The 22,534-nt window shown below is 37.3% G+C and overlaps 1 protein-coding gene across 1 annotated transcript; it reads left to right on the forward strand.

Moving 5' to 3' along the window:
- Positions 1-4,043: 4,043 nt before the first annotated feature.
- Positions 4,044-6,058, forward strand: LOC132038244 (probable disease resistance protein RF45). The gene is made up of 4 exons (XM_059428935.1): positions 4,044-4,110; positions 4,473-4,642; positions 4,690-5,204; positions 5,326-6,058. The coding sequence occupies exons 1-4, from the start codon at positions 4,044-4,046 to the stop codon at positions 6,056-6,058; spliced, it is 1,485 nt and encodes a 494-aa protein (XP_059284918.1).
- The last annotated feature ends 16,476 nt before the right edge of the window (positions 6,059-22,534 follow it).

Genomic DNA, 22,534 nt, shown 5'->3' on the forward strand with positions numbered 1-22,534 from the left:
GTGATGCTTGTTGGTAGAAGTGCAGCTGTTGCCTATCTGAGTAGATCACTTGGTATTGGGTAGCAATAATAGTAGTAGTAGTAGTTAAGTTTTGAGAATGACATAATAATTTCCCCCTGTATTTGACCTTGTGCTGTACAGGAGGAGATGCCCGAGTACTAAAGTCTGATGACATCCCACTCTGTCAAATCCGACCTTGGTGCTGGGGATCGCGTTTAGTGCGCAAAAGTACTTATCGTGGAATTTGACTTGCTTAACTTGGTGCATTTTCCTGAAACTGGTCATGGCGAAGCAGAAGATGGCAAAGCAGCTGCTGTTATGTTGTAGTTGTGCACTGAGGCTCTTTCGCGGGACGAAGAACAGCAGGAAACACATGGTATGTGTTGTGACCAGCTGGTGTTTAGTTGTATAAGTGATATTGAATATGGAGAGGTAGACTTGACAATTTAACTCGCAAGAAAGTTCTTTAGGTTTTTGGTTATTCAATGGATTCTTTTCTGGTGATAGTTATGGAATAACATGGTTTAGGCCACTTCACTAGTCTAGAATGATTTGACTTACCAGTTTCTAGCATATTTTTCTAGTTTACGCCTATTTAACAATCGGATAGCTTCTGCGTATTGCTTCTTGTCAAATTAGGACTTAATTGTGCTTGAAGTCTTGTTAGTTAGTTGACCTTGTTGTATTGCTTGAGATTGCCTTTGCCCTTGTGAGAGCTTATTTCCTTTCAACTTTTTCTGGGTGTCTCACCTCGATTCATCCGGAATTGTGTGGAAAGCAACGACGAATCTAAATTGAGGCACTGGGTGCTCAAGCCTGGAGCACCACTACAAGAAAGCAAACCACTTTAGCAACAAAAATAATATAGTACAAAATGGCAAAAATCCTAGTTTTTATTGACAGAAAAAAATTATAGTTGGCAAATATTTGCCAAACAATTTAGTTTTTTGTCATAGTATTGTTGCAAAAAGTACTTTTGTAACAACAAAAAATCGTGCAATATTCTGTCTGTTGAAAAAGGCAACAACAAAAAAAAAAAAGTACTTTTTGCAATAAAAATATTTTTTTTGGCAAATGTCTTCTTTCTTGTAGTGCACCCATGTTGTCTTGTGTACCCAGCTTTTTGTATTAAAAATTAGTGATAATATACAAAGATATTAGTTTAGCTATCAGTATACTAAGTAGCAATTCTAAATTAAAAGCTATTAAGTTATAAGCCTCTCTGGCGGAGCGCTCTCTGTTAGCGGCGACTCAATTGTGAGAGCTCGAATCTAAGACGGAGGGAGACTTGCCACAACTCGCCACAACCTCTGGTGATTAAGGAATTAGGGTCCGTTTGGTAGCATGTTAGGAGCTAAGTTATGCAGGTATTTAATCCTGCATACGTAATACCATGTTTGTGACATTCTTTTAATATTTATAAAATTCAACACTCCTAATGCTGTGTTTGGTTTGAAATTTATAAACCCGCATTTGTTTTTTTTTTTTTTTTTTGATTGAGGAAAGGTTCAAGATTTGTCGGCGTTTTGGTTCTTTTAGTGTCTTTTGCTTTGACTATATCTTCTAAGGGGTCTAAAATCACATATATCAAATTCATCTTTATAGATTTGTTTTCCCTGGATACTAGTGTCCTGCGGCATTTTATCAATAAACGATATGGTTATATAGCTAAGGCACATACATTTCAGTTGCAACATATTTCTGGACAACAGCTTGTTTTGTTAACTGCAGGATCTTATTTCCCTTTATTTTTTTTATGGAAGTTTATTGTTATTACAGCAGAAAACCTTTGTCATTTGAGCAAAAGCCCAATTATTCGGTCTTTGTTATGTTGAAAATCCTTTTTTTTTGCCCGGATTGTCCTTCATTTGGGGTGATCTTTAATTTTTGCCCTTCAGATTAGTGGTCTTTAAGTTTTGCCGCTTAACATCTTGCGAGGTTGTGGGTTCGAATTTCAGCTCAGTTAAAAAAAAGTAAAAAAATTCACAAAGCAGAATTATGCCTATGCGGTCTAAGCACAAAAAGCCCAATTTTGCAAATCGGAGCGGAATTTGGGCGCCCAAAGACGAGGAATTTGCGTAGGTAGAATTCTGCCTTTAAGGCCAAGTTAATTTTACCGAAGGGCAAAATTTAAAGACCCGCGAATTTTGAGAGGCAAAAAATTAAAACGACCTAAATGAGCCCGAAGGACAATCGTGCAAATTGCCCGTTGAAAATTGATTAACTGATCAAGTTAACTGTTGAAGTGTGTGACCATCTCAGCTAAAAGCTTAAGTTGTTATAAATAGCACATTTATTTACTTAATTGTATTCTCAACATTAACCAACCAAAGTTAGCATCAGCCTTTACCTTAAGAACCAAAACTAAAGCCTTTTTAAACACTCATTATCGCGCTAAGGCGATAGTTTTTTGAGATTTTTACACGATATAAGGAAATAAATCAGCCAACGGTTATGACCATAATGGCTCACATAATTGTATAGGTTACAAATCTGGACACATTAAGGTAAGGATATATTTGGTTAGTTTACGGTAAAGATGTATTTGGACAATTTCGGATAAGCACTAAAACATCAAAAAATAATATTGGCTCATCAGTATACCTCGCGTGTAGGGGTTGGGGCAAATTCATCACTTTTTGCCCTGCGAGTCCAGTGCTTATGTGCGCGGGGAGCAATGCTCTTTTACAGTTCTTAGCCGGCAATGATATGTGAGGAGGAAAGAAAAGCTTTCCTCCACGTATATTAACATTTGCACTTCATAGAGGAAAAAAGATGAGTAAGGAAAAAAACCCACAACGAGACTTAGCTTCGCATTACCAACAAAAAATTGATTGGAATAGCAATATATAACTCTCACAAATAATAGCCTAATTTACGTCTGTATAAACTATACAGTGAAGTAGTAAAATACAGGTAAGGACAAATAGGACCTTCAGCTTTATCTGGATGAATAACTGTCAATATTATAGGCAGGAATATTGACAAAAAAGAAAGACTTGAACCGGTCAACTTTTTATTTTTTAAAAATAAATCATGCCAATCGGGCTTTTATTCAACTTGCAGAAAATAATAGTCCAAACAAAATGGCCCATCCCAAAACGGGTCAGGCCCAAAACAAAATGTACGATGAGAGACCTCGAATCTGCGATTGAGCAGATTTCCAAGCAAATAAAAAATTCAATTAAGATGAGGAATCGTCCTATTTTGTCAGAACACCTATTTGGTATTGAGGAAGACAAAAAGCAAGTGCTTAGTGGAGTCATCTCAGGGACGACAACTCTTGCTAAAATAATTTTCGAGGAGAAAATTGTTGCTGATAACTATTTGCATTCGGATTGATGTTCCAAACGAGAGATCTCTTCCAAACGAGCTAAAATCAATGACATACTTCGAAAAATACATGAAAAGATCACTGGACAGAGCGGAAATATATTGTATTTGGAAGGATAATTGCTTGAAGAAATTGGCCCAAAGGCTTAAATCTCGGACGAGCTTAATTGTCCTAGATGACATACGATCTATTGAAGCTTGGGAAACCCTGCATGTAATATTCAACAGTAAAAACATTGATCTTGCCAAAATATTCTGCCGTTACTTTGGAGGTCTGATAAAGTTTAGAAAAGAATTTGTGTCGCTTGAGGGACATCAGATTTACGAATAGATGAAGGATAGCTATAAAAAAGCTATTGCTAATGAGCAAGCTCTGAAGGAGCCAGCTCTTCATACAGCTGTTACCACTGCTATCATTGACCCCAAAGTCTAAAGGAAAAGAGCCAGTTGCTGTTACCACTGCTGTCATTCGCCCCAAGTCTAAAGGAAAAGAACCGGTTGAAGTGGAATCAAAGGTAATGATTTTGTTTATCTTAATTTCGACTTTGAGTTTAGTTACCAAAAGATCCTGAAGTGTGTTAAGGAAGAAGAAAGATTTGATATTCTCTTGAAAGTCTATGCCACGAGGCAAGAAAGGTAGCAAATTACTGGTAATCACCTGGGAACAATCTGTAGCAGAATACATATCTGAAAATCAAGACTTCCATAAAATGAGGCCCTTGAACAAGGACGAAAGCTGGAAGTTGTTTACCAGTGTGTTCACTCCCCCGTATCCAGGTTGGTTAACTTTCCCAACCCAAACTTATCTTAAACTAGTGAAGTTCTTCGCGCTTTGCGCAAGCATGAAAGGAAAAACATCATGGATATGATATTTCTAAATTTTTCATATAACCTCGATCGATGTTTGCTGACATGACATCCATCTCAAAAAAGGAGGACAAGACACATTTTAGTGAGTTCGATTGTGTAAAAGTATTCAATAATGGTCCACAAACCTTAAATTCATCCTGTAATGAAAACGTGAACATTGATATTTTAAGTAGAAGGTATATGTTAATTTTCATGTAACTTCACACCTTTTTGTTTTCTTTTTCACTCCTATCTGACATCTGATGGATTTATTTTTGCACAATGTTTAGCGGAAGAAAGGACAGTAATGCTGGGGGAAATGGTAAAATCTTGTGAAGGCGTGCCACAACTTATCAAGGAACTTGCCTTTTACTTGGGACCTAAACAAGCGGAGGAGTGGGAGATAGAGTATAAAAATATCCAAGAGCATATGTATCCGCGTTCTTTTGTACGGTTTATAGTGAGTTATTGGACTACTTGAAACCGTGCTTTCTTCACTTGGGTCAGTTCTCTGAAGATCAACAAATAGATACTGAGAAGTTGTTTCATTTTTGGATGATTGAAGGTTTTTTATCCACAAGACGTGTTAGAGGGGAGAGAATGATGGAAGAACTGGCACATATTAACATCGTAAAGTTGCAAGAAGAGCAAGTTCCCACTAAAAAGAAGTTTAAGGCTTACAACATTGTTAGAGGAATAGAAAACTTACGTGTCTCATGGGGTGAACAAAACCTTTTTCTCAAAATTGTTGATTTAAGAAAGAATAATTGTTCGCTCTCATCAGAAATATTACCACCTCGACTTGTCATATATCTGGGTAACCATGGACTTGCTGTTGCTCATGAAGTTGTTGAAAACGTTCGGAGTCTTCGAGTTGTTGGCGGAAACAAGAAGCAACAAGAAGAAGAACGAATTTGTCCGATTGAAGTGCTTAATCTTAAGTATTTCAGAGTGCTCAGGATTCTTGACTTTGATGAGATTGATTTTCAAGGTCAACAACTACCGGGGGTATATCTGATCTGGTGCTCTTGAGGTATCTGAGTCTCAAAGGGTGTGTCCTGGAGGAGTTGCCGTCGTCTATTGGCAAGTTTTTGCACTTGCAAGTAATTCATCTTAGAGTAAATGAATCAACAAAAATGATAGTTGCAGACGTGCTACGGAAGATGAGGAAACTAAAACATTTATATCTTCCATTGAAGTTTCGGACTCAGAGAGAAGGAGAAAATTGCGATTAGATAGCTTGAAGGAACTTGAAACCCTCGAGAACTTCAATACAAGTGTGTGCAAAGTTAACGATGTCTACGAATTTCCCAAGCTCCGGTACTTGGCTGCAAATGTGGAAGAGAATTATGAGGACTTCATGTCAATCACCAGTTACATGCAAACTACTTCAAACAATTGCCTTTGTGCTGCCATTAATATCATTGATATGAATTGCTACGCAGTGGAAATGCATTCAGTTCTACAAGAATTCTTACGGTGTAAAGTACTTCAAACCTTGCACTTCAAAGGACATATTGGCCATCTACCACCATATGATGAAATCTCCCAAAATTTCACACAGTTTCTTAATAATTCTCATCTTAAAAAAGATCCCATGCCAACTTTGGAGAAGCTTCTGAATTTAGGGGTTCTGGTCCTCTCTGATGACGCTTACATGGGGAAGAAAATGGTATGCTCCGCTTCAGGTTTCCCTCTGCTCAAACATTTAGGATTCATGAATTTGCACTTACTGGAGAAATTTGAGGTGGAATGTACAGCCATGCCTATAGTTTCTTTCCTAAAAATCACAAAGTGCAAGACATATGATCTTGTCATCCCTAATTGTCTGATAGACCGTTGTTCCAACCGCCAACTCAAAATCTCCCTCAGCTAGTTCACTAGCCCTGGATGGAAGGGCATTTCAACTACCTCAAGTCTATCATGAGCGATAATCAATTATGAGCATTGGCTGAAACAACCTTCTCTTTTAGCATTTCTGGGTAAGACTTGTTCTAATGTTGCTCCTTTCAACAACACTGGTTATCCCCTATGCCTCCATATCAATTTGTCAAGTTCTAACATTTAAGAGTCATTTCTTAAATTTTGGGATCCACGTCTTCATTAAGTTGAGAGTTGGGATATTTTTCCTACAGATGCACAACATCTGTGGCCTGTATTTAGAGTCATCTTAAATACCCCTTTCTATTCTTTTGTTAAATTGGATTTCTTTTCCCAATTTGACAGAATTGTCATTGGTGTGTGAGTGGGGATCATCTTCTGTCAACTCATTTCTTTTGTATGCATATTAGACTAGTGATGAAACCGTGCTGCGCACGGGCCCAACATTTGAATCATAAAATTATGTTTGATGTGCTGAAATATTTTTCATCAATCTTTTCAAGTCTTAAAAATGAATTCTTTAGAATATTAAACTGCTTAAGTGTCTTTTGTATATATTAGCTGATTAATATTTTCTGTGTTACTTACATTCTTCGGCTTGAACACTATGTCCCAATTGGCTATTTAGGAATTTTATCTAAATTTGTTTATGGAGTTATTATTTTAATTTGAATCTGGAATATGATATTAAAAGATAGTTATAAAGAATAAGCGAGTTTAAGATATATTTTCGATTGAATATAAACACAAATTTGCAGCGCTCTTATTTTTGAAGGATAATAAAGTGATTGTAGATGCAAGTAAACATAGCACTTGCAAGTTGCTACTCACAAGTACTCTACTAAACTGATTTGGTCCATCGAATTTAGGACAAACTCGGATTATATTGAATAATTTCTGCCCAACTGTAAAGTGAATCAACAGATAAATTAGTAACTTAAGAATTTTGTATGTTAAATTAATCAAAATCATAAACATATAAGGATTAATATTAACATAGATATACTTATATTCAAATATATCCTTCGTTTAATGTGTTAATTCTTCTATGCTTTAGCATATTTGCTAGTAAACTTAGAAATTTAGTCATTTATTTAAATGCTTATGGTGCATTTATTAGTGGAAACAAATTAGCTATGGAATACTTGATTTTGGAAAATCTTAAATTCAGTTGAAGTTTTTATATTTACTTGTTTCACCCTAAAATTTAAGAGCTAGCTTAGTGGATTTTTAAGTCGACAATGAAATGTAAATTAAAACCAATTAACTTAATTATAGCTCTCGTTAGCCGCTTCTATACAAGTCGTAATAAGAACTCTGATATTTAGTATGTATAATAAAATTTGTATTTTATCTAATTTATGTAGGATACAATATGCGACTTATACATTTATCTTTTTAACTTGTATATCCTATATAGGCTGAAACTTTTATTAAAAAATATATTTAATCATTTGCTTTCGAAATTCATTGACCCGACTAATACGGCTTTGCACCGGGTAAGCCCACTACGAGAGGTTAAGCCGTTTGTGTCAAAAAATTCTCGATTCTCAAGGTTCAAACCCTCATGCTTTTCCTCTTAAAAAGATTTACAACTTTGATTTCAAAATGAACATTGCATCCACCTGGATTCATCCTATATATCAGAGTTCAGTGATTTGGGCTGATGGAATACATATCTAGTGCAGGTTTGGGTCATTTGATAGCATGTCTACATTTGGAAACTGCATCTTGATCTCTACCTTCTAAAAATGGCTAAATATGATACTGAGCATAGAGTTATGTTAGAAATCATGCCCTTTGGGAATCAGGATCTGACCATGAAATGCCTAACTATTTTCTTGTATGCAATGAGCTGTTGTGATTCTTCTGTATGCCTTGAGCTCTTAACAAGAAGAGAAATTTAGTTTGATCACCTTCTTAATCGACTTTAGTGTGCAATAATGTTTTCTTGCTGAGAATCTTCAGTTATTCTCTCTTCCACTAAGTGAGTCTTTTTTTTTTTTTTTTTTTAATTCTGCCTTTCTGCTTCCAAACTGGTTCAAAGTCTAATCCATATTTTTTTTTCTTTTCTCTCCTCATGTCCAAATGTCTTGTAAGAATTGGTTTTAAATGACCTGAATATGAAACAATTTAAGCTCCCCCCTTCCCCTACTTCATAAAATGATGTTGGGACTTCTTATGATGGTTTCCGGAAACTCTTGTCCAAGTTATGAGATTTCTAGCAGGATCCTTATATTATTGTATGGCTATTTATTAAAATTCTCTAAGCACTAGTTTTCTTTTTCCATATCATGTTAAAGCTTAATAAAGGGTCCTCCTTTAACCTTGGTTCATAGCTTTTGAGTTTAGAAACTCCATAAGGAGTGTCACTGTTTTAGCTTGAATTGGGAATTGTTTAACTTAGTGGTTTTCTCTGTTTGGTTATATTGTGGGATTGGTTTTAAGTCTAAATTTAAAAGTCTTTAAGTTAACAAGTTGTTTTCCTTCATTCTAATCATTTTATCCTTTAAAGAACAGCCAACTTCTGTTTTTTTTTTTTTTTTTTTTAAATAAATAAATATGTGACTAAATTCTAGCTTTTCTGTGAAATCTGAGGATGTGTATGTTGTTTGTACTCATCTACTAGATCTTCTATGTTAAATCTCATTCACATGTTCTGGAACTTGAATGATAGGTCTTACTTGACTAACAGTTTAAAGTCAATACTGAGTTTGCCACTAGTCCTCTTTGTGTGGATGAATTTCTGAATAATTAAGTAGGATGATTGGTCTAAGCTTATCCATCCCTTGTTATAACATTAAGTTTGATGTTGCAGACTCTTTCACTGTATTAAAATAATACTGAGTTTTAGCAAAAAAGTTATTCCATTTCTATGTTTAAAGCTTCAGAGTTTATTTGATCTTGGTAATTCCTCCTTGTTTAGAAACCATGCTAGTAAGGTGTTGCTTTTGATTCATTCCTCGCACCTTTAGCACTCATGGCATCTTGTTTTAAATGGTCATAAACTATTTACTATGAATAGCTCTGTTTGATCTTTGTGAAATATCTATTAAATTTTTCCTGAACCATGTGAGAATCTACAGTATCTTTCCCAATGATTGTTAACACCTCTTGAAATCACATGCGCAGTTAGCATGCCATACCTTAGAAAATTAGCTTTTGAGATGTGCTTAAAACCCTTCTCAACTGTCCCAGAGTTTGTTGCACACATTAGACTGAGGACTGAAATCAGTCCTCACATCATTTTGGTTATCTCAAAAGAGAACAGCTTTGTGGAAAAAGTGTTAAAACTATTATTCCCTAAAAGGGTAACTTAAGAATGAAAGATTAATCAAGAAGTTCATGGATGTTTTAAACCTTTCTCTGCTTGTTGGACGGTGGCCACTGTATTACATCATGGAGTGATTACACATTTGTTTTAAACAAGGAAAATGTTCACTTGTTCAGTCTACAAAATATTCACCTAAACCAGGAATGAACCTGCTTTGGTTGTTAATGTACAACTGGACTTATTTATATGCTTCCTGGCAAACTAAAACAAGGGCCTAGAAATGATTATGGTTTTTGTTTCTTTTTCTCCTACCTATTTTACTAATTCATGTTTGTATGAAGGCCAAGGCAAGCTTTCAGTTCGTTTTAGCCTCCTCCAATAGTCCGCTGTGCCTAAGGTTCTAGAAACCTTTTGACCTTGTGTGACGTTGGGATGCGGATGGTGGTAACCCCTTTAGTTGCCTGAAATCTTTGAGCCTGATATATATGTTAGTTTTGATTGTCTATCCTCAAGCCCATTCTTTCTTTAAAGCATGTTGAGCTAGTATATTCTACTTTCTGGGAAAGCTAGTGTTTTTAAATTGATCCTATCATGCATCTGGTTATGTCTGAACTATTTGCTTTAGGTCCAGTCATCCATCATGCTAGCTCATGAGTTGATTCTAAGATCACCTATGTTTATGCGTTTTGTCAGAAGGTGCCAATGTTTGAAGCTTGTCTTGAGTTGATTTAGTTACATGAGGTGTTGGCCTAGCCAACTCAAGAGTTCTATATCAAACCAGTAGTATTTACTCTCTTATTCCCCTTTTGTTAAAAGCTGGTTCATTAAGGGGGCTGCCTGTCTCAAAAGTTTGCTATTTTTGATAAGCTTTATGACTAGAATATTTATTCCTTCACCCCTTTCTTTCTTTGCATGAACTGGGGCCTCCAAAATATCAGAGTATTGCTGTCTTTGATCTCTAAGTTTAAGGCCATTTTGGCTACTGCCTCTAAGGAGAAGCCACTGAGAAGCCACTGCAACATTTTGAGTTGAACCACTGATGCCTGCCTACTGCCTCTGAGATAAGTTTAGATTGTGTCGATTCGATTCGTTCAACTTCTAATCCTGTAAATTACCAGGAATACCTGCTGGTACCTTTGTACACGGGGTAAGGCACTTTGTATCTCCAAAACTCGGGCACGAGTCTCTATTCCAAAGGTCTACCCAACTAGGAAATCATAAGTTCCACTACGACGAAAACGAGAGGCGTAACATCTCCTCCCCCCCTCCCCCGAAACATCCATCCTCGAATGTTTAAACAAATCGGGGCTATAAAAAAAAATCGACAGAGTTTTCCCCCGTAAATATACCAATCCAACACTACACAAGAACAAAAATAATGCCACACAGGGCCACATGCTGCAACATACAATACAATGGCCTCACACGACTAATCACGGTAACTGAAAATGAAATAATACCTGGGGGAGATGATGCCTCAGACTGAACCTCCTGAAATGCTGGAAACAAATACGGGTACTTAATCTTCATTGCCTTTTTCGCTTCCCAAGTCACTTCCTCAACATTATTATTCCTCCACAAAACTTTAACGGAAGCTACATCCTTGGTTTGCAAGCGACGAACCTGTCTGTCCAATAAAGCCACCTGAACCTCTTCGTATGATAACTGCTCGGTCACTTGGATATCATCTACTGGTACAACTCTTGAAGGATTTTCGATGCATTTACGAAGCATAGACACATAAAATACCAGATGTACAGACTCCAACTTAGTAGGCAATTCTAGCTCATATGCCACCTTACCCACGGTACGAATGATCTTATATGGCCCAATATATCGAGGGCTTAACTTACCCTTCTTGCCAAACCTCATCACTCCCTTCATAGGTGAGATCTTCATAAAAAAACCAATCTCCTATCTCAAACTCTAGCTTGTGCCGCCGGTTATCTGCATAAGATTTATGTTGACTTTGGGCCACTAGTAACCTCTCTTAGATGACTTTCACCTTGTCAACTACTTGTTGTATCAAATCTGGGCCGACTAGTTGATTTTCTCCGACATCAAACCATCCTATAGGCAATCTACATTTCCGGCCGTATAAAGCTTCATAAGGAGCCATCTGGATACTAGAATGGTAACTGTTATTATATGCAAACTCGATAAGAGGCAAATGATAATCCCAGCTACCTTGGAAATCAATAACACAAGCTCTCAACATATCCTCAAGTGTCTGTATATTACAAAAAATCAAACGTGTGTGTCGATGGGCTCCTGAGATGGCTGGCTAGAGGGCTGGTGAGAGGGCTCATGAGCTGGCTCCTCGATTGTCTCCCCGAGCGGTCCCGGTTTCTGAGATGTAGATGGTGTCGGAGTAGGAGACGGGTCCACAGGCGTAGAAGAATGAACGTGAAATAACATATAAATAATATAATTTAGTTTTATACTAAACTAAACATAAAATAACATATAAACAATTAATTTAATACATTATTTAATTGTAAAAATTCAAACCTGTGTGTCGACGGGCTCTTGAGATGGCTGGCTAGAGGGTCCTGAGATGGCTCCTCAGCAGTAGCTTGAGCGGCCCTGAAGCCGGATGTAACACTCCGTAAATTCGAGTTAGGTGTGAAAGTATAAAACTAGTAATAAGATGATATTTTAGCTATATTAATCCATTTGGGATGAATTTGGGTGATAAGAAGTTGTTTTCAAGTCAACCCAAATAATGAAGTTCGCAAGAGTTCTCAAAGTCATCTAAATTTCAATAGGTTTGACTTCTAAGCCATTTTTGTGAAAATAGGTTAGGATTTTCAGAAAACTTCCTCAATGAAAGTTGTAGATCTTCGAAATACCTTTCCAATGGTAGGTTGCCCACCTCCAACAGAGCTCTGTGCTGGGAGTCATGCCCATTGAAATAAACATCATCAGTGCAGTGTAAAAATTAGGCTGGCGCGGCGCCCACGCCAGGCCAAATTTTCAGGAAAATCAAAATTTTGACACCGTCGAAATAGATAAACTATGTGCACTGCCCTGGCCGATGCCACAGGCGACGCACCAGGCCATTTTATGCCTGAAGTGATTTTTCCCGAAATTTATAAAAGCCTAACTTCGTTATATTCTTTCCCACTTCGTTTTGGCCGGCTTCCTGATAGGAAACAACCCTAAAACATTCCCAAAACATATAAGGTATGTTCTTGATCAATTCCCATCATTACTTCATCAATTTAGCATCAAATTAACACTAGTTCATCTTCCAAAAACCCTAGATTCTTGAAACCCACGAAAGAGAAAAAGAAAGGGACGTTTATAAGACGTTGAAATTCCTTTAATAAGGTATGATCCTATACTTTTCTGATGTTATTAAAAGGTCTTAGACTAGTGTAGGTTATCTTATGGGATTAGAATCCATGATTGATTCATGAAGTGTTCAAAAACACTTCTAGACATGAAAACCCTAGTTTTTTTTATAAAGGGGGTATATGGGTAGAATTAGATTAAAGCTCTAATCTTTCTCATCTAAAACCTTTGGAGTGTGATTGTAGGACCTTGGGTATTATGTTTAAGCGGGATTTGAGGTATGTCTATATTTCAAAAATCGTCTTTTCAAGTATGTCTACTTTTGAAGTACTTTTATATTGTGAAAGCATGATTTGCATTTAAGAATCCTTTCTTGATTGTTTGTATAGGTTATAAATCTTGTTTGGTGGAATATCTTTTGGAATTAAAGGCGATTTCTTTTAGACAAGGTTATGCGTGTGTAGGGTCAAGCCCGCATCGAACCCTATACGAACGATACTACTTTGTGAAACTCGCTTTTCGCATTATTGGATGATTGAACTTATTTTTATAAAGGTTGGACCTTAAACTTGTTTTGTTGTTGAATGGGTTTCTTGAACTTGAAATTGAATAAGAGATTTGAATAAGATTCTAAATCGGTTATAACTTGAAATGCCTCTATTTTTAGATGGTGACTTGAGAAGTGAGATTCGGCTCTAAGCCATGATTGATGATTCGGTAATATGCCATGATTTGTATTTTGTTTGTGTTTGGGCCTGTATGGGCAAGTTATGCTAGTCCAGAGGATGATTAGCCGTTAAGGATCCTAACGTATCAATACGAGTATTGCCGTGTCAGTCTCGAGGATGATTGACCCTCGTTGCTTCCTACCCCGGAGTATCTATTGCTATGTCAGTCTAGAGGATGATTAACCATCGTTGCTTTCTAGTCCGGAGCATCTATTGCTGTGTCAGCCCAGAGGATGATTGACCTCCGTTGCTTTCTAGCTCGGAGTATTCATTGTTGTGCTAGTCCAGAGGATGATTAGCCTCCGTGGTTTCCTAGCTCGGAGTATCGACTAATCGATTTGCCTGTGAGTGGCTTGTTTTGTATCTTTGTTGCCTTTGAGTTGCTTTTGGAAACCTTGAGTTCGTAAGTGAAACACAGAATGATGTGAACGGTAACATAAGTGGAACTTGATATATTCTGTATGTTGACTCTTATTGGTGATTTCCCTAGTTTTTATGCTTACTTATTTCTCTGGAGTTCTAACTGTTCTTTTGATATCATTTTATTGATTTTACTACCTTACTTGGGTTTTATTAACTATTGCCCCTTAGACACTTACTGAGTACCCAGTACTCAGGCATACCATTGTTGTTTTTTATGGTATGTTAGGTATCATCGAGGAGAAGGTGTTCGCGATGTACCTATGACTTAAGAGAACTTGCTGCTTTCGAGACTATTCAGTGAGCCCACATGATTGTTCGTGGGGCATCATTCTATCTTTACTTTTCGTATTTTAGTTTTGGGCTACGTCCTGATGTTTTTTTTCGACACTCATTATTATCTTAGAAGCTTCATAGATAGTATACATTCTTATGGGTAGTTGTCAAGTTCTTTAACTCTTGGGCAGGTGATACGTTTGATTTAGTTTTATAAAAGACTTCCACTAATTTAATTCATATCTCATAATTCGTTTGAATTTATTTTATAATCTGTTGGAGGTGATTATTGAACATGGTGGGTTCAAGTGTTATTATTGCATCTTTAGTTTCTTGCGATGTTGTTCATGACGTCGGATGTCGGTCACATCTAGGATGGGTTTTGGGGCGTGACAAGCTTGGTATCAGAGCCTAGGTTTAAATACATCCTAGGATTATGGTCGGTGTCTGTGGAGTTGTGTCTAGTGGAATTTTCCTTGTGCAGCCTGGTCACTTGCATGACCAAGAAACTCCCAGGACATTTATAGGTGTTTCCTATTATTCTTGATTCTAGATGGTGATGTAGAGCTTGAAGTCCTTTTAGAATCGTCCTAATTTGCTCGTTAATGTTACACCTCCCGTTTTCGTCGCAAGAAAAATCCTTGGCTATGTATGGTTTATACCCTTAGTATGGAGATCCGTATCCGAGTTTTTGAGATAATAAGTGCTTTACCTCACGTGTACCAAAGTATAAGTATATATTTCTTGCAATACGAAAGGATTAGAAGCTAAAAGAATTGAATTAACGCGGGAGAAATGGACTCAGGGAACTGGCGGGAAACCAGTCCCCTTCAATGGACCATCGACATGTCGACGGTGGCGTTAATGCTCGCCGTCGACACGCCACTGTCTCTGATTCTCTGATGGCAGAAGGATGGAGCTAGTCGACGAGCCGTCGACCTGCTTATCGACCCGCTCCGCTGGAACCTTCTTGATCTATCTATATATATCTAGATCCACAATTTTAGTTCTCATTTTCTCATTCCAAAACCAGAGCAAACACTAAAATATCTCCTCTCAATATTTTCCATTATATTGGAAGAGTTTAGCAAGATCCGAGCCCGTAAAACTCTAGCTAGTGAAGAAAAAAGGGTTATTCCTAGGGTTTCCTTGAAGTTGATGAGCTTGGAAAGTGGAGTTAGAGTTTGATTCTTGGTATCCTAGTTCCTTCAAGGTATGTATATGATTCTTATCTTTGTGTTTGAGTTATTATCAAGAATTTTAGCGGTTTTAAGCAAAGGAAACATAAGTATGGAAGTGGTAAGTGTTATAAAGGGTCTATGTTATCTTGGTTGTAGACTTGCAAGTTCGAAGAGTAGACGTTGGACGATTAGATACGTTTCAAGGTATGTAAGGCTAACCCTTTCTTTCAAAGGCATGATTTCTATGTTATGATTCCATATATGCCTTCCACATTACTTTTACTCCTAGAAATGCTAGAAGTTCCTCATTCTCAAGAGTCCTAGGATGACTTCAGGATTAGCAGAACCCAAGCCTAAAGCTTAGACGATTTTGCAATGTGAATGAGCTTAACATATGATTCTTGATTCCGTTCGTCACAACTGTCCTTACCTTATGTTATTGTTCCCTCAAAGTGAGATAGAAAGATGATGATAATTATGTTAAGGATTCCAAATCTAGAGAAGCCAAGTTTAAAGCTCTTTATGTTTTCAAGTCACTATTGAGGCTATCACTTGATTGTCGATTATGTTCTTTGACGTCGATCCCACCCCATGATAGTTGTTCCTTCAAGGTGAGATCTAGTGATGATGATTCCATAATGAAACATCGGAAGTCGCCGACTTTAGGTCACCTCGGTAGAGTTGTATTGTTTCTCTCAGATATCTATGTATGTTATATATATGTATGTAATTATGTTGTGAAAACCGAGCTTATATAGCCGGGTATGATATCTATTACGCGCATACCACTGCAGTTATGTACAGACAATACCGAGCCTTATTATGGCTGGGTACAGATAAGATCGAGCCTTGCTATAGCCGGGTATAGATGATATCGAGCCTTATTACGGCCGAGTATGGATGACACCTAACCTATATGACTAAGTATAGTATCAGTATATGTACATGTACGAAATGTTTTCTTCAAAAGCAAGTTAAGTAAGTGTAATGAACGTCTTAAGAGGTACTGTGATGTATAAATGACTCATTCATTTTATGTATTTCTTTATACTGATTTCATATTACAATTCATGCCTTACATACTCGGTATCATATCCGTACTGACTCCTCTATTTCTCGGGGGGTTGCGTTTATGCCCACAGGTACCGATAGACAGACAGATAATCCAGCTCGGTAGGACTTACACTCAGCCGTTATTGCCGGTGCGCTCCATTTGATTCCGAGCTGCAGATCATTTTGGTATGCTACTTTGAGACGTATATGCATGTATATTACATATGGGTATGGCGGGGCCCTGTCCCTTCCTTTTTTTTTTTACAGTTTTGTACTCCAATAGAGGTCTGTAGACGATTGTGTATAGTTAGACATAAGGTAGCCTTGTCGGCTTCCATTTTTTTGCTGTACAGCATATGTAGCGACCTAGCTGGCTTGCACTGTTCTTTCATCTTGTATATGTATATACAATTTGTACAGAGTTTATGATCTCACCCCCTTTTTGAGATCAGTCTAAGTCACTTATGGGCCCTTGATGTTTAATAAGGTTCAGATATGTATATAGGAGTGTTTGGTCACTAGAGGTCAAACACTCGTCACAACTCATCGGTTTGGGTCGTGAAGTGGTATCGAGCGATTCGTCTCTAGGGTTATCTACGAGACCGTGTCTAGTAGAGTCTTGTTTATGGGTATGTTGTGCACCACACTTATAAGCAGGAGGCTACAGGACATTTAGGATGTTGTCGTTTCTTCTATCTTAGATCGTGCGATAGAACTGTGAGATAAGAAGTTCCTTTCTAATGATCTGTTCTGATTTCAGTGATGCCTCGCAAGAAAACTACAGCTGCCCAGAAGGGCAAGAGAGGAGGCTACAGGACATTTAGGATGTTGTCGTTCCTTCTATCTTAGATCGTGCGATAGAACTGCGAGATAAGAAGTTCCTTTCTAATTATCTATCCGATTTCGGTGATGCCCGCAAGAAAACTACGGGTTAGACCTCCAAAGTTTTTTGTTGCGAAAGAGAGTGATCCGAAGACTTTATTGATGGTAGGCCACTAGCCATGTTCAGCAAGTCACCAAGGCTCGGAGCGAGTCCCAGAGTGATAGTCCACCTCAAACTTCGCATACCCCCACCTGGGGAGACACCTGCCCCGGCCCCTAGTTTTCCTTTTTATATGCCATTATTTACCACCGAAGTCCGATATGCGAGAGGCTTGCGTGTTATTAACCAAATTAGTAGCCGCTCAGGCTTAGCGGTAGGGATTTGGGGTTGATCAGGGAGATAGAGCCGTTGTGCGAGGGTCAAGACTTTTCTCGGGTTAGACCCTCCAAAGTTTTTTGTGTTGAAGCAGAATATGGATCCTCAGGACTTTATTGAGAAAATTGAAAACTTTGACATTTAATTATTACGCCGATAAAAAATTAACAATTACAAGAAATTAAAGTTGGCATCTTATAAGCTCCGTGATCTTGCAGTGCAGTGGTATCAAACATAGGAGTTGTCTAGGGGAGAGAATTCCCCTCCAGCTGTTTGGCGTGAGTTTTCAGATGCTTTTATACGGCATTATTTACTACCAGAAGTCCGACGAGCCCAAACAGATAGGTTCTTGCGTATTGAGCAGGGTAGCTATGATGTTAAAAGGGGGAGTCTGAGTTGTACACTTTGGTTCGTTTCACAATATGCCCTGGCTATGATGGTTGAGATGCAGGATCGAGTTCACATCTTCTTCAACAAAGTGGCTGGCAAAAAAAACCACATCTAATTGATGATTGTACGACAGCTGCATTACAGCCGGGTATGGATATTTCTGGCATACAAGCATGTTGACACCTAATTTTCACCTCATAAAATGCGTATTTTAATTTTTTAAATTTCTCAAGTCCAAGACGGAGTAAGGATGCCCTTAAAAATTTAAAAAATCCCCGAGAAAATTAAAAAAAATTGACATTTAATTATTATTTTCATAAAAAATTAACAATTACAAGAAATTACGAGTTATTTACTTTCACAAACTAGTTCTTCTTTAATTTAATTTCACGAGCTAGTTCTTCTTTGCAATTACAAGAAATTACGAGGTAATTTTCTTCTTTTATTTAGTTTTGCTAGTTCTGTTTTTTTTTTTTTTATGAGTTCATGTAGTTATTAGTTCAGTCCTAATGTTTGTTTGAATTAGACAAGTAATCCACCTTCCTCATCTTAGTCTCTTTTTCATTTATGTGTATTTCAATTCCTTAATTAGATTAGTTCAGTTTAGTTCTGATTTCGTATATTAAGTCGCAGGCTTAGTAGTTCATTTGTTAATGTAGTTATTTCTTCAGCCCAGTGATCTTTGTCGCTCGTTTGGTTTAGTTCCAGCAATGCAAGCCTTTGTTTAGATCTTCTTGATGTAGATTCAGAAATATCAAATTGTTTGTTGGATGTTTATTGAGTTTGTTTGAGGCATAAATATGTGTTCCTTTTGAGGTATAATCTTGTTGCGAATGATCAGTTCAAGGTTTAGATAAGTTCATGCTACTGTTAATATCTCGATACTTATTCTAAAGAATGATTTAGAATAACTTGTGGGAGTAGAATCTTGCCTTTAAAGTGTTGCTTCTTTTTTCTAGAAACCAGTCGGTGATTTAAAATCTCTCAGTTAAAATTTAATTTTTTCTGTTAGCTTGGTTAATAATCAGACCTGTGCATTCCAGAAGAAAAACTCTTAGTAAACCTTCATATGTGGTATTTGATAGCATGTCTACATTTGGAAACTGCATCTTGATCTCTACCTTCTAAAAATGGCTAAATATGATACTGAGCATAGAGTTATGTTAGAAATCATGCCCTTTGGGAATCAGGATCTGACCATGAAATGCCTAACTATTTTCTTGTATGCAATGAGCTGTTGTGATTCTTCTGTATGCCTTGAGCTCTTAACAAGAAGAGAAATTTAGTTTGATCACCTTCTTAATCGACTTTAGTGTGCAATAATGTTTTCTTGCTGAGAATCTTCAGTTATTCTCTCTTCCACTAAGTGAGTCTTTTTTTTTTTTTTTAATTCTGCCTTTCTGCTTCCAAACTGGTTCAAAGTCTAATCCATATTTTTTTTTCTTTTCTCTCCTCATGTCCAAATGTCTTGTAAGAATTGGTTTTAAATGACTTGAATATGAAACAATTTAAGCTCCCCCCTTCCCCTACTTCATAAAATGATGTTGGGACTTCTTATGATGGTTTCCGGAAACTCTTGTCCAAGTTATGAGATTTCTAGCAGGATCCTTATATTATTGTATGGCTATTTATTAAAATTCCCTAAGCACTAGTTTTCTTTTTCCATATCATGTTAAAGCTTAATAAAGGGTCCTCCTTTAACCTTGGTTCATAGCTTTTGTGTTTAGAAACTCCATAAGGAGTGTCACTGTTTTACCTTGAATTGGGAATTGTTTAACTTAGTTGTTTTCTCTGTTTAGTTATATTGTGGGATTGGTTTTCAGTCTAAATTTAAAAGTCTTTAAGTTAACAAGTTGTTTTCCTTCATTCTAATCATTTTATCCTTTAAAGAACAGCCAACTTCTGTTTTTTTTTTTTTTTAAATAAATAAATATGTGACTAAATTCTAGCTTTTCTGTGAAATCTGAGGATGTGTATGTTGTTTGTACTCATCTACTAGATCTTCTATGTTAAATCTCATTCACGTGTTCTGGAACTTGAATAATAGGTCTTACTTGACTAATAGTTTAAATTCAATACTGAGTTTACCACTAGTCCTCTTTGTGTGGATGAATTTCTGAATAATTAAGTAGGATGATTGGTCTAAGCTTATCCATCCCTTGTTATAACATTAAGTTTGATGTTGCATACTGTTTCACTGTATTAAAATAATGCTGAGTTTTAGCAAAAAAGTTGTTCCATTTTTATGTTTAAAGCTTCAGAGTTTATTTGATCTTGGTAATTCCTCCTTGTTTAGAAACCATGCTAGTAAGGTGTTGCTTTTGATTCATTCCTCGCACCTTTAGCACTCATGGCATCTTGTTTTAAATGGTCATACACTATTTAATATGAATAGCTCTGTTTGATCTTCGTGAAGTATCTATTAAATTTTTCCTGAACCATGTGAGAATCTGAAGTATCTTTCCCAATGATTGTTAACACTTCTTGAAATCACATGTGCAGTTAGCATGCCATACCTTAGAAAATTAGCTTTTGAGATGTGCTTAAAACCCTTCTCAACTGTCCCAGAGTTTGTTGCACACATTAGATTGAGGACTGAAATCAGTCCTCACATCATTTTGGTTATCTCAAAAGAGAACAGCTTTGTGGAAAAAGTGTTAAAACTATTATTCCCTAAAAGGGTAACTTAAGAATGAAAGATTAATCAAGAAGTTCATGGATGTTTTAAACCTTCCTCTGCTTGTTGGACTGTGGCCACTGTACTATATCATGGAGTGATTACACATTTGTTTTAAACATGGAAAATGTTCACTTGTTCAGTCTACAAAATATTCACCTAAACCAGGAATGAACCTGCTTTGGTTGTTAATGTACAACTGGACTTATTTATATGCTTCCTGGCAAACTAAAACTAGGGCCTAGAAATGATTATGGTTTTTGTTTCTTTTTCTCCTACCTATTTTAACTAATTCATATTTGTATGAAGGCCAAGGCAAGCTTTCAGTTCGTTTTAGCCTCCTCCAATAGTCCGCCCTGCCTAAGGTTCTAGAAACCTTTTGACCTTGTGCGACGTTGGGATGCGGACGGTGGTAACCCCTTTAGTTGCCTGAAATCTTTGAGCCTGATATGTATGTTAGTTTTGATTGTCTATCCTCAAGCCCATTCTTTCTTTAAAGCATGTTGAGCTAGTATATTCTACTTTCTGGGAAAGCTAGTGTTTCTAAATTGATCCTATCATGCATCTGGTTATGTCTGAACTATTTGCTTTAGGTCCAGTCATCCATCATGCTATCTCATGAGTTGATTCTAAGATCACCTATGTATATGTGTTTTGTTAGAAGGTGCCAATGTTTGAAGCTTGTCTTGAGTTGATTTAGTTACATGAGGTGTTGGCCTAGCCAACTCAAGAGTTCTAGATCAAACCAGTAGTGTTTACTCTCTTATTCCTCTTTTGTTAAAAGCTGGTTCATTAAGGGGGCTGCCTGTCTCAAAAGTTTGCTATTTTTGATAAGCTTTATGACTAGAATATTTATTCCTTCACCCCTTTCTTTCTTTGCATGAATTGGGGGCTCCAACATATCAACTTCCTCTTTGAGTATTGCTGTCTTTGATCTCTAAGTTTAAGGCCACTTTGGCTACTGCCTCTAAGGAGAAGCCACTGCAACATTTTGAGTTGAACCACTGATGCCTGCCTACTGCCTCTGAGATAAGTTTAGATTGTGTCGATTCAATTCGTTCAACTTCTAATACGTAAATTACCGTGAATACCGTCGGTACCTTTGTACACGCGGGTAAGGCACTTTGTATCTCCAAAACTCGGGCACGAGTCTCTATTCCAAAGGTCTACCCAACTAGGAAATCATGAGTTCTACTACGACGAAAATGAGAGGCGTAACATCTCCCCCCCCGAAACATCCATCCTCGAATGTTCAAACAAATCATGGGCTATAAAAAAAATCGGCAGAGTTTTCCCTGTAAATATACTAATCCAACCTGCACACAGTAACCAAAAATAATGCCACACAGGGCCACATGCTGCAACATACAATACAATGGCCTCACACGACTAATCACTAGAATCGAAAATGAAATAATGCAGGGGAGATGATGCCTCGATTGAACCTCCCGAAATCCGGAAACAAATATGGTACTTAATCTTCATTGCCTTTTTCGCTTCCTAAGTCACTTCCTCAACATTATTATTCCTCCACAAAACTTTACCGGAAGCTACATCCTTGGTTCGCAAGCGACGAACCTGTCTGTCCAATATAGCCACCTGAACCTCTTCGTATGATAACTGCTCGGTCACCTGGATATCATTTACTGGTACAACTCTTGAAGGATTTCCGATGCATTTACGAAGCATAGACACATAAAATACCGGATGTACGTACTCCAACTTAGTAGGAAATTCTGGCTCATATGCCACCTTACCCACGGTACGAATGATCTTATATGGCCCAATATATCGAGGGCTCAACTTACCCTTCTTGCCAAACCTCATCACTCCCTTCATAGGTGAGACCTTCAGAAAAAACCCAATCTCCTATCTCGAACTCTAGCTTGTGCCGCCGGTTATCTGCATAACATTTCTGTTGACTCTAGGCCGCTAGTAACCTCTCTTAGATGACTTTCACCTTGTCAACTGCCGACT

The sequence above is a fragment of the Lycium ferocissimum genome, chromosome 11, assembly GCF_029784015.1.
Source record: "Lycium ferocissimum isolate CSIRO_LF1 chromosome 11, AGI_CSIRO_Lferr_CH_V1, whole genome shotgun sequence".
Lineage (NCBI taxonomy): Eukaryota > Viridiplantae > Streptophyta > Magnoliopsida > Solanales > Solanaceae > Lycium > Lycium ferocissimum.

Bases quoted from the DNA above. Each gene is read 5' to 3' on its own strand.
- LOC132038244 (XM_059428935.1), top strand. From the start codon at position 4,044: ATGAGGCCCTTGAACAAGGACGAAAGCTGGAAGTTGTTTACCAGTGTG. The intron at 4,111-4,472 runs GTTGGTTAACTT...CACAATGTTTAG, and splicing joins GTTCACTCCCCCGTATCCAG to CGGAAGAAAGGACAGTAATG. The intron at 4,643-4,689 runs GTGAGTTATTGG...CACTTGGGTCAG, and splicing joins GTTCTTTTGTACGGTTTATA to TTCTCTGAAGATCAACAAAT.